General features: G+C 40.0%; 2 protein-coding genes across 2 annotated transcripts in view; both read right to left on the minus strand.

Moving 5' to 3' along the window:
- Nucleotides 1–10,530, minus strand: part of sf1 (splicing factor 1) — an 11,568-nt gene extending 1,038 nt beyond the window's left edge. Inside the window, 12 exon segments of the mRNA XM_020594931.1 lie at nucleotides 2–76; nucleotides 924–1,088; nucleotides 2,212–2,437; nucleotides 2,511–2,706; nucleotides 2,799–2,906; nucleotides 3,001–3,116; nucleotides 3,579–3,762; nucleotides 3,883–3,972; nucleotides 4,652–4,804; nucleotides 7,564–7,639; nucleotides 9,368–9,499; nucleotides 10,084–10,530. Coding sequence (XP_020450587.1) covers nucleotides 2–76; nucleotides 924–1,088; nucleotides 2,212–2,437; nucleotides 2,511–2,706; nucleotides 2,799–2,906; nucleotides 3,001–3,116; nucleotides 3,579–3,762; nucleotides 3,883–3,972; nucleotides 4,652–4,804; nucleotides 7,564–7,639; nucleotides 9,368–9,499; nucleotides 10,084–10,336 — 1,774 coding nt within the window. The 5' untranslated portion in view covers nucleotides 10,337–10,530.
- Nucleotides 10,531–11,533: 1,003 nt separating this feature from the next.
- rbm4.1 (RNA binding motif protein 4.1) lies at nucleotides 11,534–18,658 on the minus strand. The gene is made up of 3 exons (XM_020594960.1): nucleotides 18,505–18,658; nucleotides 15,149–15,572; nucleotides 11,534–13,353 (listed from the first exon to the last, which is right to left on the minus strand). Exons 2-3 carry the CDS (start codon nucleotides 15,552–15,554, stop codon nucleotides 12,497–12,499), a joined length of 1,263 nt encoding a protein of 420 aa, XP_020450616.1. The 5' UTR covers nucleotides 15,555–15,572; nucleotides 18,505–18,658; the 3' UTR covers nucleotides 11,534–12,496.
- Between the last annotated feature and the right edge of the window lie 1,197 nt (nucleotides 18,659–19,855).

Here is a 19,855-nt window from a genome sequence, read left to right on the forward strand (position 1 = left end):
CCGTGGCTGGCAGGCGGCTGGGGCTGCTGCCATGGCGGCAGGGTGCCAGTGCCAGGGCTGGAGGTAGTGGTGGTATCTGCAGGGAGGTGGGGACAATTGCATGGACTATAATCAAAAAGTTCACATTCTCACCTTATACTGCAACATACACACTAGAAATCACTTGTGTAAACTGTGGTTTCGTAGATGATCAGCACCCTTCATACACATGTTGACAATCCATAGCTGTGATTGATTGCAAAATGTCTTTCAATTAGATCACCTACTGCATGACCATAGGAAAATGTAGGATTGAAATGTCATCAAACCACATTAACTCCTAGAAGATCCCAAAAGTCCAATGTCTCCATATGCACCGTCATCTGATTTAAGCAAAGGACTGCGGGATTTTCACATGTTCAAACACACAAACGACAATTCTTCATTACCATAACCAGGTATAAAAGAACCAGCTGTCCTGCAACTTGATGACCAATGTGCAGTTAATTAGATTCTTAATAAACTTTCCTGTTAAAACAGTCTACGGTCTTCTGACTGTAACAGTGTTTCATACTTAGTCTGAGCAACACTTTACACAGAATGTCCGTGCAGATTCTCAGTCATCCAGGTCATAGTAAGCTAAAAAAAACAAACTGAAAATCAACCGGACTAGGTTTTTAGGTCAAAGACGTTTCACCTCTCATCCAAGAGGCTTCATCAGTTCAGAACTGAGTTTTTTCAACAAACATCAGAAATTGTTCACATTCACTATGTAGGTGTTTTGCCTTTTTGTGGAGATGTCACAATGCAATGTACAAAGTAAAAAATTAAAAAAATAAAAGGCCTTAGTGGTGGTGCCTTCACCATCTGACACACCTCCACAGAACACTGTAGTGCATAGTTATCAGTGAATGGTTTAGTATAAAGACTTTGTGTGTTCTTACTTTGTTGCCAGGGCAGCGGTGTACTGGTTGCCATGCTGCTGGTTGGAGGGGGTGGTGGAGCCTGCTGTTGCCAAGGTGGCAGGGGACCAGAAGGGGGTGGGGGTGGCTGGTTGCCAGGGGGAGGAGGTGGAGGTGGCATCATACCCATCGGAGGTGGCAGCAGACCTAGAAGAGGAAACCTAAAGTCAAACATTTTCTTCCACATTTAGTTGATGATAGAGCAGGCCCCCAACAAAGGCACAAGTCTGTTGCGTTGTTGGTTTGAATATTATCATTTATAACACCAAACTGTAAAGCATTTCAGTGTGGGGGTCTCACACCCACACTTTCATAATTTTTTGCATAATGTTTTAAAATGCATTAAATACAGTAAGATTATGCTGATTCTTCTTGCTGTGGTTTTGCTGTCCATCTGGCCTGTTGCTTCTGCACTAGCTGGCTCTCCCACGCCAGCATGTTGGCTGCTACTCTCCTAATCACACTGGTCTGCCTGTTCAGCTCTCCCAAGTATGTGTTTTCTTATGGTTTTAACATTATCTTTTTCACTCATACCTCTGGTCCACACGGTCTTTGTGCCTCATCAGGATGAGTCCTTTTGAGTCTAGGAAAATATTTTCAGTAGACTATTCCTCTGGACTGAGGGAGTAAACATTCTGCATTAGTGTTTAAGAATTAACATTATGCACTTGCACGAGCAGTTGATCCATGTTGTGCCAACCTTGACAACAGCTGCATTCCAACATTAGCTTAGCTAGCCTTACTAGCTTGCTAATAAAAGAATTGGACCGGCGCGTTTAACAGTGCTGTGTTAAAAACAGACAGAGGAGAGGGAGGCCATTTACAGATGGTCTGTTGTCACTGTGTATAAGTGTGTGTGTGTGTGTGTCTGTGAGAGAGAGAGAGAGAGAGAGAGAGGGTGAGTGCTAAGCAAAACAACCGTTTTCCAGTTATTAGATTGCAGATAACACCACTCTCTCAAACAGATAAAAAAAAAAGGCTATAATAAAATAGGTGGCCAAATATACTTGGGAGACTGTTAATATACCTGGGTGGCCTCCCCAAGTAAAGTCTGTGTGGGAAACACTGCATTAGAGAAAAATATACAATGAAACAGTTTTCATTAAAAGTGTTGCTCTTTTGTGGCATTTCAAGATGTTTCCAGGATTTCAAGGAATGGTGGTGTCTCACTAGTAAAACCTGTTCCTTCCACTTAAAATACAATCTCTGGTATCAGTCAGCAATTTAAAATGTGTACTAAAAAACTCCAAAGTCAAATGTCAGCTCTTACCCATTGGGTGTCCATGAGGTCCTGGCCCCTGGCCCATAGGGGGAGGAGGAGGCTGCATCCAGGGAGGAGGCAGGCCATTGGGGTTGGGGGGCATAGGGGGGCCTCCCATGCTGGGCATGGGAGGAGGGAAGTTGTGGGGTCCCCCATGGCCACCAGGCCCTCCATGCATGCCATGGAAGTTCCTGTTCTCAGCTGGGCCAGAGCCCATCCAAGGAGGCCGGCCCTGCTGCACAAAACAGCCATCTGTCATTTGAGAACTGTTTTAACACCAGGATGAATTGTGTGGGTCACCAACTAACCGGTGGTGGCTGGTTACTGTTGGGGCCTGAGGTCCGGGGGGCCCCTCCTTGGGTGCTGGTGTGTCCTCCACCAGAGGTGGGGACTGGAGCCTCCCCCAGCTCAGCCATAAGAGACAGATACTCCTTGTCCATGCGAGCCTTGTCCTGTGCTGACTGAGGAGGCTCACCGCCTGTCGGTCTGTGGGCAGCATATGTGCTACACAAAGCAAAACAGCAAACAGTGTTTAAAAAAAAAAAACACCAAAGAACACGTGCTTTCAGCTTCAATTCTGTGACTTGTCTGATCACCTGGTGTACTTGCAGTCAGAAGAGATGTGCCCTGCTCCACCACACTTGGTACAGAGAGTGGTGTTGGTGATGCTGCGTGGCTCAGAGTTCTGCCAAGGACGCAGGATCCTACAGAGACAAAGGGGGGCAGTCTTAGGTGATGCTGAAGTCACCTCTGATCTCCCAACAATCTACTGCATAAAGCTCCACCACCATCACTAACCTATTGTCATCTTCCCTCAGTGTGCCATTGAGTCTGGCCAGCTCCCTCAGCTGCATCTTTCGTAGGTCATTCTGATCCTCAGGTGTCTCAATGCCTTGCTTCAGGATGTTGCGAATCTGTGGACACAAATTTCTCACTATTATTACAGAGGCACATTAAATACACAACAATAAACAGTTTCAAATGAGGTTGCTTAAGTGTAAAGAGCAAAGCAAAGATGAATAAAAAAAAAACAGATTAATCACGATTCTTGAACTAAATTATAAGTATCATGTTTCAGTAGTTTTCCAAATATCATGGAAAATAAACATTATAATCTGGGAATGTGTTCACAATTCAGTCCATAATGTGAATTTCACAAAACTTTATACTCAAGGAAACACTGTTGCTCACTTGTTAAATGTAACAAAAAATTAAGTTTCCAAGATTCTGAGAAGCACCTTATGCAACATTGGTATTTAATTGATGCAAATTAATGTAAATCAAACTGAAATTAAGAGAATCTAAATTAAGTTGAACTGAGAAGTCAGTACCCATAACTAACCCTAATGATCATCAGCACAGTGAGGTAATCTAACCTGCTCCACGGCCTTCTTGACATTCTCCATTGTGTTGGCAGTGACCAGGGCATGCAAAGGCTCATCTTCTCCTGGGAGCATCTGTCCATCTTTCCGGCCCACCTTCCCCTCCTTCACTGAACCTTTACCACGGATCATGATCTTTGCACAGCACTCCTTCTCGATGTTCTTCAGTGTATTACCACTGAAGAAAAAAGGAGAAGAAAAAAAAAATATAAAGAAAATCTGAACTCACTAAACTGTTAACATACTAGCTAATTAAAGCATATAAAACAGAGTGACTGCAACTTTAGGTCCAATTTACCGTGGCCCGATTAGCAGACCCACAAAGTTGATTTCAGGGTATTCATCTTGGGGGATCATAACTTTGTCGTTGACTCTGGTGGCTGGAGGTCTGCAAAAAATACAGATACAACATAAGGATTTACAAGGAGCAATGAACAAATATTCTCCTAAAAGCTGCTGTGGATGTAATAATATTATACCACAGATCTGTGTGCATTTTGATCCTTCATTTTTCAATATTCTGTTGTTTATGCTTTACAACTCTGTAATATTTGGCTATTAGTATTTGTCAGGTACTGAGCAACCATCTTGTATCTAATCTAAATACTGACCAACTAATGTTCTCCACAGTTTATTAATTAAGCGTTGGTCACCCTGCTCCACACAGATACTGTAGTAAGATGGTTTCTGCTGTGCCATTGGTTGCGACATGTCTGCTCAACCAATCGTGGTGGACAACACTTCCAGTGGCTGCCCAAAGCACCCAAAACTTGCTTTTTGTATCACCTCTGAGCAGTTCCCAAATTTAGTCCCACAAAGCAGGCAGAGAACTGTGGCAACAAAAAAAATCTATTCTCTAACTATGGTAGATTTCAGTTTTCAGACTTATGATTTTACAACATGCACAGACAAATTGGTTGTCCAGTCACCTAAGACAAGTTCTAGGCACAGAGAACAATGAAAACATTCTGCTTTTGAATTTATTTGTTATGTTGACAAAAATATAAAACTCTATAGTGGGGGAAAAAAAACTGCAGATAGTTATTGGGAAAAGAAATAAATCATACTTATAATCTGCAGGAGGCTTGAAGTCAGGGTTGAGTCCAACCATCTCCGTGATGAGTGAGTGACGCTCCTCCTCGATCTTCTTTCGTGTGCGATACTCACGGGTGTTTAACCTCTTGCCCTCGCTGTTGTAGATAGGCTCTGGAGAGGGAGACCTGAGATTGGCAGACACAAGACACGAAAGACATCAAACGCCTTTCTAGAATTGGAGCTCTGCTATTAACAATTACACAGGCTCCCTACAGCTAACTGAGACTTTGGAAATGTCGTCACTAGAAATTTTCAACGGGCTCTGATATGTCTAGAAAATAAAGTTATATTTAAAAGATAGTTTTGGAAATGTGGATCAACTGAAAGAAAAACTGGCTATATGACTCATGGCCAGTGCAGGAGCAAACAGAATAAAAATTATGTATGAACTCCAGCACTGACATGTCAATGGCTAGAGTCCATTCTTTTATACAGTCAGGATTAGAAGGGGGCAACCAAAGCTGTGGTGTGGTAATTAACCCAATACACTGGAGAGGCATCAACCACATAGAAAAAAAGCAAATACATGGCCATAACTAAACCTGCATACAGGATTGTTGGCCTACAAGAAATGAAAGTTGATGGTAAGAAAAAGAAACCAAAGTAAAATTTGCAATCTTAGGCAGAAACGCTGGCTTTGAGAGTTGCTTGGTGTTGACGTGGCGGAAGAGGTCCGTACCTCCCCTTGGATGCTGAAAACCTGTGTTGCTGCATTTAGGAGACTCTGTGCTTGAAAAAGGGTTAGGTTGACGTGGGGTAATTTGGGTTAGAGAAAAGGAATTAAGATTAGATATCCACCTTTTCCTATGCTTTCCCATCAGAGAGCCACATGTGTCCATGTGATGTGAAGAGTGAGGGGGGGGGAGAAAAAAAAAAAAAAAAAAAGTTTCCTTTTATGCTTCAAACTTCCAACGGTGACAACCTGGAATACCCCCAGTTGATTCTGTTACATTAGACTGGGCAGTGATTTATAAGAGTGCTGCAGCTCGGCAATCAACTTTTGGTTGCTGTGGAAATGTCTCATTATGACGAGAAACTATATGCAGTGTACAGACGACAGGGACTCTAGCTAATAAAGGTCAGCTTCACACACTGTTGAGAGCAAGCCACTTCCTGTAGGAACAGATTCTTATGACATCTATGGTATAAGCTGGCCGCTTCTTTTCAAGAAAAACAATTCTGTCAGTGCTCCTCCAGACCTCAGTCCAGAGGGAAACTCGAAGACGCCCCCTTCCCTTTGGCCGGAAATGTTTAAAGCTATATTACGGACAAACCAGAGATCAGCGAAAAATCTTGTTAGGTCCAAGACAAAACCTATTAATCACTACTCTATTATGATGCGGGCAACCTTCCACGAGCTCAACTACTCTGGCAAAAATAGTACTATAATATCCAGTATGTAGAAAGGCAGGCAAGGTAATATCTATTCATGGGCATGAATCTTTGGTCACCAATTAGCTTTTCCATAAGAGCAAACTCATCTCAACTATTTCAGCTTTCAAGGTAAAAGCTTAAATATAAATGTGTAACAAAAAATTGCATAGAGTTAAGGTGTACTGACCCAAACCTGTGCCAGAGAAAAATCTTTATACAGTATGCATCATATGTATACTGTATATATATATGCATTCATAGATTCACAAAGAACTCTACATCACACATAAACAAGCAGTGGATGAAAGCATGATGCATAAATTCTAGGAGAATAAATGTGAACCAAGAACTCCTCTTAATGAGAAATAATCCAGCATATTCAACATGGATATCTTGGCTCTGGCAGTGACTTGCAAATTGGTCTTAGCTGAAATACATCTAACCTCAACTTACACTGACCTATGTACAGCGGATTGCCCAAACATTGATAGAATCCTGTTCCCTTCCACTTGGAACTAGTTGTTATCCAACTATTTAAGTCAAGGCTTTGAACTATTTTACCCAAGACTGAAACTGTTACCACTACACTCCAATATAAACAGACATCCCATAAAGCAAAAATAAAAAAAAGCTAAACCAACACAGTGCAAGGTCCACTTGCTAGCTTTTTGGAGTTTTCAACCACTTCTCGCAGTCTTCTTCAGCAGACTGCAAGTTGCTCTGCTCTGAGCAAACTTTCTCCTTTGAGGAATACCATGAGATCTGATTCAAAGCTCCAGAACAAGCCACAAGACGACTTTAGGTTGGTTTCTTTTTGTTAAACTGTTTTCACAGTCAAAAACAAACTTGCATTTATTTGTATAATTTTTTTCAATGACAAATATTCATTCTAATATTTCTGTTCATACAAGTTTGCACTTTTTTTAGCACTTGCATTAATGTTGAAAGCTTTAATGCTATTAAATCTTAGCCAATGCAAATAGTCCTCATTTATTGTGAAATGTATCTCAATTTCAGAAACTGAAGAGGGGATGAGCTAATTTATATTTTATTACAATGTAATACTGACTCAGTCTTGGGAAAAATGCATCCAATGCTAAAGATGGTATAATAATGACATCCAAAAAAAAAATCATTAGGGTGCAGGTTTTTTGCACTCCTCTGTATGGTTTGTAATTTGTCATCATATTCAAATACCTGTCTTAATGTTATAAAAATAATGTTTACAGACCAGGTTACCATTACCAAGTCTAGCCAAAGTAAGCATAACTCTAAATCCTGGTAAAGGAACTAGTACTAGTAAATGTAAAATCATGTATGCTTACTGGTAATGGGATTAGGAGCACTCAGAGAACATCTAACTAATCTCTACATCTAGCAGCTAAAACTATTATGCCATCTGAGATGTGGGCTAACAACCACATATATACTGAAAATCAACAGTTGTCTTCCAAAAAAGTCAAGAAGGTAGAGAAAATGTTACTGTTTGTGAGTTTAATCTTTTTCCGACCTGTCCTCAGGGTTAACAGGGATTCCCAGGTCTCCTGTACGCAGTTTACGAGTCAGGTCTTCAATCTGCAGTTGGACTGGAAGAATTCAGGTTAGGAAAGAAAAACAAGGATGGAGAGAAATATGGTTACCACAACAACATCAGAGAGACAACGCTCTGCACATTAGAGCACTGTCTCATTCATTACTGAGGTAAAAAACAAATGGCAAGTCAGTTAAATTAAAAAGGGAGATTAAATGAACATCTTGTGAGACTCTAGAGCATAAAACCACCCGATTCCTAGGACATTATCCCAATATGAATATGATTTAGAAGTCACTCTCATTGGCATAAACAGGCCTAACCATTTTTCAGACAATGATTAAACATAGCAACATGTCAGTAAATGACAAGACCATGAATCCTAAAAATGCCTGCCACAACATTAATCGTTGAAACATAAACTGAGCTTTTTGTCCATGAAGACAAGGCACCACATACAGGAGCAAATTGTATTTAAAGGCTTTGGCATTTTAAGGACACAGCAGGTCTAAAAATCTGATTGTTCTATTTTGTTTTGCAAATTTCAGTAACAAAACACTTCACATATCAAATGGTGAGGGGCTGCAGTGACAAAGAAACAATTCTTATATTTAAAAGGAAATGAAAAAAAAAAAAATCAGTCATCCCATGCACATTATGAATGCTGTAATGAAACACTCCCCAAACACAGTTCACTAGTCACTGAAATGATTTCTCTGGATTATAGAGATGAATACAGGACCTGTGAATTGTAGTTCATAGCAATTTCATCTTAAAACGCTTTCCTTGGATTGCTTTAGGGGATCTACTGCATGAGCAAAGGAAACGATAAGTGTGACAACAGAAGGTGGGCACAAATGAATGTTTACATACCAAGGAAGAACAACCATTACCAATGAGAGAAAAAAAAAACATCAATAATGATGTCAGTTGTTGACAGAGGGACTTCTCTGCTTCAGAACACCCTGTTGCGGGCACGTGAAGACAGTATGTTGGTGCTACACTGCTGCTGAAAGGCAGTTGTGATTATAGATGACATATCCTATGATCAGATCAAACTACGTACACATTTACAGCTCCCAATTTACAATGCCCATGGAACTAGCTGGTTGCATACTTTAAATACATTTGACTGATGTGCCATTGAAGCAGCATTGCTCACACTTACACCAATATAAACAGAAGCATACTATAGCATGTTAGGACATTATGAGTAATGCCGCCATGCACAAGAACAATACTGATGATGTGTAGAGGATCGGGCAAGACAGTGAGCAGTGACCTGCAGCTTAGGACAGATATCAGCAAGCAGTAGTGCTGTTTAATCATCTCAAACCCCTCTTGCTAATGGGTGCCCCATGGTATGCAAACCATAAGACCACAGAAACACTTGCCACAGCAGAACCACTGTACTTGCATTAAAGAGAAATGACCATAACACTTTACACCATCAAGTTATCATTGCTCATCAGAAATAATTGCTTTGTCTCAAAAGTTTGAGCAATGTTAGACATTTCCCATTTTGTGCAGCACAATACAGTTACTGTCCTACAAATAGGAAATGTGATTTTTTTTTTTTGTTTGTTTTTCAGTTAGTAACACATCTTGTGTGTGTCTTTAGAGGGCTCTAACTGTTGGGAAGTCAGCAAAGATTAACATTAACACTGGTATGCACCACATAAAAACTAGAACCTCAAACGATTGGTCAACATATTATAAAACATATACATTTATAGTTTACATAGCAACCTCTATTAAAAATAATTAATTACTAAACATTTACCTATATAGGCTCTCTCCTGATCCCGGGTCAGGCCAGGGGGAATGACAGTGGGCATGCCTGGTATGACGGTCTTCTGGTCAGGCGTCTCGCTGCTCCAACGACTCTTCTTCCTTTGTTTCTTCTGGCCAAAATCTGTCCGATTAAATTACAGATTTAAAAACTACTCAACATAACCTTGCTTATTAGTAGAGATAAGAGGATAGGGGAAGAATGAACGCCACAAGAAGCTGAACTGAACACAAGAGGCTTACTCAGACACCAGGGGGCGCGCTTCGGAGCATAATTTATCGTTATGCAATCAGATATAACTGTTATCCACACCTCTAGGTTAACGTATTCATAATTCAGAAAAAGGCACCATGTCCATTTGGCCAACCAAGGCCTTGATATTATTTTGTTAAGTTCGATACATATGACATTCGGTCAATAAATAACGCTACCGCTGCACGGTCAATGCCTTACGTTAATGTTATACGGGAATTTCAACATTTCAATTCAACATAATAGGTGCAAATTCAATCACTGCAAGACGACGACTCTGGTTAATGTAACTAGTGCTAGCTACTGAAAACATTCACTTGCTAACTAACCTAAGTGGAGTCGTCTCCATTTCATGCAAGGCCCGGGATTGATGTTCGGGCCTTTATCGTTGTTAGCATCATTAGCTCGTGCCGCATCAAGTGCTTGTACCGTTAGCGGGCGTTCGGATAATTTACCTGCTTTGGCCAGTCCGGCTGCTTGTTGTTGAGCCTGGGTGACAAAACCTGCCCCTGGATTGAACTGATGTGACTGTGGAAAAGCTGCGTTTGCCATCGAAGGCTGGAATCCTTGTAAAGACGGCAAGGGCGCAGGTGGCCCCGGTGTTGGCATCAACCCGTTCCCCGCGCCAGGTCCGGCGTCAAATCCTCGTTTAGCGCCAATACTTGGGTGCAATTTCCCTAAGGGGGTTGCATTTGCTCCCGTGGCCATTTTCGATATACTCAAATACCTTAACCTTTGCCAACCGTCAGTTATCTTAAGTGTAAATATCTTTTTAAATGAGAAAATTTCTAGTAAAGTATCAGTATCAACTCCCTCTTGCAATACTTTAATCAAAATGGCGCCCAACAGAAAACGACAAAAGATGATCCCGTAGACATGGGATGACACGCTGTAGTTTAGAGCAGTCCTATTGGCCACACCACGGCCCTCCCTCCAGAACGTATTCTTCTTCTTCTTGTTGTTTATTGACGGTTTGCATACTAACTTAAAGTGCATTATCGCCACCTGCTGGGCAGTAGACACTGATGCCTCATATGAGGCGATTGTGTTCAGTGGGTAGTGTAGCTGTCTCCCAACCGGAGGGTTGGCGGTTCGAATCACGGTGCCTGCAGTCTACATTTCGAAGTGTCCTTGGGCAAGACACTGAACCCCCAAGTGCGAGTTGGTGCCGCAGAAGGCCGCCTCAGTTCGGTACCATAAACAAATTCCTTGTGTAACATACCTGGCCAAATAAAGGTGATTATCATGACTGTCACTCCAATTTATACCAACCTCCGGCAAGACCAATAATTTTATTCATTACTTTAATTTTTTTTAAACTTCTGCCCATCTCTAGAGAGACTAAAAGATTAATCATTATTTTAATTTCAGAGCAATGAATATGAACTGTAAATTAGTATATAAGAATGCACTTGCATGAAAATATCCCCTAATATATTCACTGCATTTATAAATTCAATCTCACATCACTTTATATTCCACCACAGTACACAGAACATTAACTGTACGTGCACTGTAGAATAGTTAGTTGGCAAGCATTTAATACAGCATGAATAGCAAATAACTGGAACTTGCTCTGCACCAACGCATCACCATCACTGACAAAGTATTTTGGATCCAGAACTCTCCTTTGCTCCTGGCACCTAATTTTAAATACTACTACTGGCTACAATTAATGCTAAAAATGGATCTTCGACAAGTGATATGTAAACGACTAATGCATGTAGATACATGCCTCTAAATATAACAATGCCAGCAATACAAGCTGCAAATTTGGTGAATTTCCATATGATGCAATTTGTTTTACCACACTGTTAAACCTAAATTTTTTGACTGACATATTTTTCTCTAAATGCCATTTGACAATATACCAAACATCTCAGGACAAAAAAAAGAGGTCACAGTCTTCAGATAATCCACTACACTTTAATTTCAACCTAATAGTTAGAAATCTGGACAGACAGCACTGACAACTAAGGTCATTTTCTTATGCCACTACAACTAATGGTATACATCACGGCAATGAAAAGCAATTTAATGCCTACTGATTTAAAAAAACAAAAACAAAAAACTGCAGCTTGATAAAAAAGTTTAACTTAATTTCAAATCTGATGTAACCCAAAAAAGTGACAAGTTTTTAACTCTGTGCATATCCACATTTGTACAAGTGTGACATTACTGTCCTCAGCCTAAACAATGAAGCGATGTAGTATACAGTATTTAAAAGTGGTTGTCATTATTCACATATGCAGTAACAACATGGATTTACACAAATATACTAAAAATGCATAAAGTATTACATTAAATGCTGCTGAAAAGGAACTTAAATTTAATCAACTCACCTTTAAAACATGCACCATGCCCTAATCTAATGCGTTTCTATTAACTGGGTCTAAATATTGTAAGAAAATGTAGCTACTTTCAAAGTGGCAAAAGTTAATTTCTTGCTGCTCCATGAATTAATGTCAGCCAGTCTGTAGATAAACTCAGTATCTGCAATTCCATACTTTGGCTGAGTCATCTCAGAACTGCACCACAATATCACAACATGTTAACAGGACAATGAACGGTGGTCAGCTGAGATTTGTTGTACTGCATTTTGCAGTACGAACTGGAATGCGATCATAGCATAATGTTAATGTATTCAATCATTCACACCGACATCTAATCATCGGCTATTTTGACTGGAAAGCTTTTTTTCTTACTCCCCAGACACCTCATATACTTGTACATAGTGGGCTGACTTTTGCCCCTGATATTACCTATAACATATACTGTTCAAGGTTAAATTTTCAGAATCCAATGGCACTGAGGCTATCCTATCTGCTAAACATTAACTGGCTCTCACCTGGCTAGATGGGACAAAGATTAGTATGTATATCGAGCCCGCTCAGCACCGGTATCCCGCGGATGCTCATAGGTAGAACTTCTTGGGAGGGTGGACACTGGGGAAAGGCGCGAACGCTCGTAAGCGTATCCATCTGCCTCAGCGGGGACTCTCCGAATCGGACTCCGGTCACGTGCATAGTATGAGGAGACTGGGGCTGGAGGAGGAGGGAAAGGAGGGCACTGGTATGGGTCAAGGCTAGAGGGGGGCAGACGTTCCCTCATTATAGCAGCAGAGGAGGATGTTGATGGAGCAGGCAAGGGGACAGCGCGGCGTTCCTCGAAATAACTGCTTCCGTAAGCATTGGCCCTGTACTTCTCGTAGTAGTCCACGACCCCGTACGGATCCCTTCCCTCATAAGGCGACCGTCGCACCGGGTAGGCTGGTACCGCGCCATAGAGTGAGCCGTTGCTCCTGTATGCGGCCTCGCTGCTGTACATCCGAGCCATGCTATGATCAGCAACAGCGCTCATGCTGTAACCTGGGTACGGCCCGTATCTCATTGCACTCTCATAGCCTGCACCCCGTCTGTACCCTGTCATGCTGTTGCTGTGACCAGAACCCCGGGAATAACCATGTATAGAAGCATAGCCACCACCATAATCTGGATCGCCACTGAAGTCCGGATAACCCCGGCTGTGACCACGGCCGCCAAATCTCGAGGAGTCATATCCATCAGACCTTGGCTCTGAGCCGTTTCTGTGGTAGCCATTTTGGTCTAGAGGGCATTCTTTGGACCAGTGGCCTTCCTGCCCGCAACGATAACAACCCGATCTGTCTCCCATTCCCGGCGCCGTACGCAGGCGGCTAGTCGAAAGCTTCACGCTCATCAGTTTTCCTTAAAAAGAAAACACTCAATAAGGACTTATGGCTGCATTTATTCCATATATTTGACATTTCCTGCCTAGCTGACAAAGTTTTTTAAGGTGCAAAAGCTATATTACATTCCAATATCACACAGCTTATTTTGAGAATTAAAAACTGCCATTAAAGCTGAAATCTGTAAATTTCCACACATTTGATCCTCTGTAGTGGCCAAACTGAACAAAAATTATGTCCATACAATGGTAAGAAAAAGTAAGTGAACCCTTTACTGTCACTGTTTGCACATCGCTTTGAGTTTCATCATAGCCTATTACGTTGTACCATCTAGTTTATCCTTATTACTTGAATTCAGTTTAGTGTTCATATTGTGTTTATTCTATTTTAATTTCTACATGGTATGGGCATTCAACATTACGTGAGAGAGAAACAGTGTTTCGATTTTTCTGCATGTCCTGCACATATAGTGAACTAACAATAAAAATCTTTGATCTTTAAGATCTCAATTTATGTACATCTTAAAATAAAATCTTCATTTGATACACAAATATTCTAAAATTGTTTAAATCTAGAAAAGGTTACTAAGTAATCCCCAAGTTCACATATTAATCAGTCCACAGTGAGATGAAGTGTTTATAAATGGAGTAGGTCTGGATTCAACTTGTCGTCATCGGTGTGTGAATGGGTGAATGGTGTATGATCTCCTGTAAAGCGCTTTGGCCAGTGCAACACGCTGTGAAAAATGCGGTATATAAATACAGTCCATTTACCATTTGACTATTCTAATATTTGTTCACTGGGTAGCTCATCTGTGTTTAAATTTAAGTATTTGAGACAGCACGAAATTTCCATGCAGTCTGAGTTTGATAATTAAGAGGAAAGAGAATGTGATGGAGGCAGCTTGGTCTACTAGCTGGTGGACTATTTGTGTGAAACCATTGGCCTCATCTTATTCGTTGTCGTGGGTATAAATAAAGCCCCAAGAACCATAACGTAAAACTGCCCTATGTCTGAATGATAGAAAGCCTGTTTAACAGACTGATGAAGCAGCAGTTACACATCTCACATCTGAAAAGAGTTGTACTGTATAAACATGCGACAGTGTGATCTCAGCCAAAAACGGATATGCAAACGTTCAACTACTGGAAGAGATTGTTTGAAGTTACCGCTGCCAAAAGACGTTCAACCAGTTATTGAATCCAAGGTTCTGCTTACTTTTTCCACCATCATGGTTAGTGTGTAATGGGTGTGTTCAATAAAGACACAAAAGACTGCTACGTCTGTCTATATTTGTGACCAAGATGAAGGTCAGATCAGTGATCAATTACTACTGAAAACCAGCTCATTCCAAAGGGTTCACAGACTTTTTTTTTGCCACTGTTCTTTGTGACATACATGTACATTGTTTCTTGACCACCAATGACAATCTGCTAGTGCTAACACATGAATTAAGCCAAATTTGACAATTTAAATTATTTCGGTGTCTGTAACCATGACAGTCTGTGTGATGTAAATTAGGCCTAAATTATCTGCCCATTAAACTGACCGCACAGAACAGGTGTCAACCATAAACTGAAGTAGGTGCCCGTTTGCATTTTACAATTCATCATACAGATGACTACTACCAATGACATTACAGATACCAGCTTTAAAATTAGTATTTAGCTTACAATTATCCCTTCATCTTTTTTTACTCACCTGCGTTGCACCTATGACTTACCTGTCGATTCACAAAAACAGAATTAATGATTCTTGATGTTATATCTTTGTTACAAAGTAAACTCCCCACTAAGCCCAGCCCAAGAGTTCACCTTTAAAAGCTGTGTTGTCTAGCTGATTAATGGCCTCCATGGCATCTTCCATTCGCTCCATGTGAACAAAAGCATAGTTTTTTACTATGTCACACTCCAACACACTGCCAAACTCTTCAAACTTGGCCCTCAGCTCCTGGTTGGTACAGGCAATGTTGCCAACATGTAGTTTGGTGGATCCTTTTGACTTGCCACGACTCAATTCTACATTCATGGGCTGGCCATTTAGCTCATATTGGTGGAGGTTGCGAATGGCTTCCTCTGCTTCCGCTTTGTCATCCATGTGCACAAACCCAAAGTTTTTGACAATAGTGCATTCTGCAATCTTGCCATACTGGGAGAAGAGAGAGCGAAGTTCGTCTGATGTAGTGTCTGGTGACAAGTTCCCGATGAATATTTTCACCATTGTTGAGCCGCCACGTCACTAAGGGAAGACAAGCAATCAAGATTATCGGTACCACAATTCTACTGAGTTAAAGCTTTGACCAGTTGATTTACCCCAAATATAAATCAACACGAATCTTACTTTGACCCTGATGTGACAACACCTGACAACAATGAGCTATGAATAACAATAGCCAGACTGATTTTTTTTTAACAGCTGTTCAACACAACACAAAGACAGTTCTGAATAACGGACGTTACTCTTCAGACATAACTAAGGAATGCACTCAAACTTTTTTCATATGTTTCAGTATGGACAATTATTATTATTTGTTATTTGGTCGCTTGGCTGAACATGATGCCTGAATAATTATAATCCAATAATATAATACACAATGTGAAAGGTGCCATTCTGTGTAATGACTACTTTTACTTTTGTTACTTTAAAGAGCCCTTGACATGCTTTTCCCCGTTTTCTGACTTATCTACAATGTTACAACGGTGAATTATCATCTTAGACGTAACCTAAAGCTCAAAAAATGAGGTGTACATATGTTCTAGTATTTCTATGCAGAAGCAACTCAGTTTATACAAGTCTTGCAAACTCTTACTCACCAGACTTTTTTCTAACAAAATGAACTACTAGTTTAAGGATCTCCTTCAATGGAAAATAATGCCGCTGGGTTGACGTGTGCTGTCCAGTTACAACAACACCGGCAACAGGAACTGTGCGCATTCACAAATTATCCTCTTGTTTTAAGGAAGAGGGTTTCTGGCTCTCTGATTCTGAAACAATTACAAACTATTTGGAGTTATGAGAGGTGCCAATCTAATCTAGAGGTACCCAGGATTGAACATTAAATGGCTGGAAACGAGCAAGCCATGGGAACTTTAACATTTCTGGATTCCCAATATAGTATGATATAGTTTATTTTCAAATAAACTATATCATACTATATACACATCTCCTGTGGGACCTGAATAATAGCAGGACATTCTCTACCAAGCAATGGAAACAAGCCTGAATGTAAACTGTGTTTTAGTATGTTATACTCCCTCACTACCTCACCAAGTGTAATGACATATCCAACTCCACCATGTGATTTACTAAGTGTGATGTTTGAAGTTCACTGGGGAAAATACTATTACCCTATTTTTGTGTATTGTAGTTTTAATGCTTTGTTGCCTTTATGTAACTTTTTATTTTAAGACTAAGTGTTCTTTCTGGCTTTTGACTCCTTACCTGTCTCCAAAGGAAAGCCGCACAAGAATTCCTATATGCCTAGACTGTCTGTTTATGCATAAATGGCAAATAAAAATCTTGACTTGATCACAAATTTTACTAATGAAAATTTAAAGCATACATACCAAGAAAATTTGTTTACGCTAAAAATGAATGTCAGCTTAAGTTTGCAAATTTTCTCTCTCCCAAATATCGAATAGAACAGCTTTATTGTCCCTGCACACAAATACAGATGTAATATCAGTATCACCTTCAGGAATTTACTGGGTGGGCTCTAATAATTACAATTAAACTAATAGTGGTAAAAAAGTGAAGCCTTGGTATTAATTTGTCTTAAATGATAAGATGGTCATGTAAATTATTCTTAAAACTTTAACAGTGTAGGTTGGAAAACATATGTGAACCCTTAGGCCAATGGGTTCACCAAAAATCTAAAAGATTGTTGATAAAAAGCATGCAGCACTGCATAAGGTGTAAAAAGGGCACTGCACCCCAACATGAAAACATTCCAAGCAGAGGTGACATAGGATGGAGGAAGCATCATGATTTGGAGCTGCTGTGCTGCCTCTTGGCCTGAACATCTTGCCATCAAGAAAGGAAATATTTATTCCAAAGACTGCAATGAAATCCTGCAGGACAATGTCAATGGCTGTCCACTGCCTGAAGCTCAGTAGAAGCTGGGTGGTGCAGCAGAAGAATGACCATAAATATCAAAGTAAATTACTACAGAATGACTTCAAACAGAAGATCCAGTCAGAGCCCAAACTTTAAGCCAATACACATCCTGTGGAATGGGTTCAGAGAGCCATTCACCCTCTTAGATGATGAAGATATGCCCTAGATGATCAGATTATGAAGAAAACAATGTTATTCCAAAGGGTCTACATATTTTTTCCTTGCCCATTTGTATAAGACATCTCTATAATGCAGTGGAGTTCAACATAAGCACAAACTGCAAACTCCAAAAATGAACATACAGCTGAATCAGCACCTCTATGAAACTTTTTGAGCACAAACTTCATTAAGAATTTATTACAGGTCTGATGCCTTCTCACAGCACATAAAATAAACTTTGCTTACCCAGACATAACAATTAACACTAGACATAACACTAGAAACTTTTATCATGGTCCTTTGACAAAAACTTTATCCAAATAACTTAAAACTTTATTTAAAAAAACTAAACAGTTGGTGGTAACAACACTGTGGTGGGCTCCTAATTTAGAGTAAACATTAGAATTTGTAAATGTGTGCAAAACATAGCTCTGATAACCAGGCATTTGAATTAAGCTAGTTTTGCAAGCAGTCAGATAAGCATCATCCTTGGATAAAACAGACCTGCGTCACCAGAAAATAAGAAACTACACACAGCCATCGTTTGTGTGATATTTTCTCCATGCACAGCACAGTGGCGCTACACTGTGGCTCTACGGCTCATGTTTGTTAGCTGCAGAGCTAAACAAAGTAACATTAACGCGATTAGCTGTCTTAACAGTAAACATTTTCACATCACTGTTTGGTTTTAGGCGTTATTAAAGTTACGTAACATTCATCCCCACGCTGTAAAGACAATGGCTTTAACCACGCTGCACACCTAGCAAGTCCATGTTAACATACCGCGTGTGAATAAATTACACAGGAAACATATTCCTCATAAGTAACAGGTAACGTTAGGTTCATTGGCTACTTTTAACAACCAAAATATCTCCCGAGGTACTAGAACACATACCTTTTGCAGCTGCACAGTGCGTCTCGACACCTCGGAGAATGAAATGGCGCCTGCTTAACCACCTCGTGACCAGCGAACACCACGCGGAAGCGAAGGCATAGAGCTAACTGGGTTAGCACCCTCTGGGAGGGACAAGAGCACCAATGCTAATGTTACGTCATTTAGATGTGACGCAAAAGAAAAGGAACAAAACGAAAACGCTATGCATGACTTGGACATTACGAATACTGGAATAAACATTTGGTGGCCTGTCTCACAGAGAAACCAAGTATATTTGTGTGGAAGGGGGAAAATCCCACAATTATGGCCTTTTCTATAAACACACGTATTTATCTTTGCACGGCTTGTGCAGTTAGGAAAAATAACCAATTTTCAGTTAGTTGCTCCTTATGGTTGATAAAGCTGTCATACAATCCCCAGAATAGCCCTGGTATTATTTGGTGGACACAAACCTGTATATCAGCACCTTTAAGCAATATGCTGTAAATACAACTAGGACGTTGAGTAAATCTGACTACTTTGTTATTGCATACACTGAATAAGTTAGTAACACTGGTTACTAGTACTATTAGTACTTAATCTGAAAAAAATTCACACCAGAACATTTGTTTCTTCAGATTTTCACAAGAAATAAGGTAAAATTAGAAAACAAAAAAGTTAATGTGCAGCACAATATTTATTCCTTTCGGTATCTGTAATTATTGTGACTCTAGACGCTACTGTAGAGCAGGCTGATATATAAATGATTACAAATTCTTGTGTCAGATTCCCCCTTGTGCACACTTTTAAAGAATCATGATCATACTTGAATGAGGATGAGCCAAGATTTTTTTAAGTGTCAGAGCAAAAGGTGTGATTACACTTAAGAAAATTTGAAACCTGGTTTGATGGAATACAGTAAAGAGCTGAAGCAACACCAAAATAATTTTGGCTTTATTAAAAATGAAAATCATTTTAGATTTTTAATGTATGCTGGTACTTTTACAGATAGTATGAAAAATACAAACTCCAAATCCACCTATATGCAACACAAGGACATATTTAACAAACTAGTTCCTTGTGAAATAAAAAGCCCAAGCCCTGAGTCCTACCTCACATTTCTGTATATGATTACTCCATTATATGAATACAATAAACATACATCCCAGAGTAAAATTCAAGACAAGGCAGGTTAATTTCTGTTGTCAGCTGTAGGTATAGCATGCAAAACTTTGGGCTGGGACAAGTATGGGATTGTTGCACAATGCACTGCAACCATTATTTCTATTTTGGAGTCATACAATGATTTTTTTTTTTATTTCAAGAATTCTGACTTCAAATCAACAGACACTAGAACATTCAAATTAGAAAA

This window comes from Monopterus albus, unplaced genomic scaffold, assembly GCF_001952655.1.
Source record: "Monopterus albus unplaced genomic scaffold, M_albus_1.0 scaffold25.1, whole genome shotgun sequence".
Taxonomy (NCBI): Eukaryota; Metazoa; Chordata; class Actinopteri; order Synbranchiformes; family Synbranchidae; genus Monopterus; species Monopterus albus.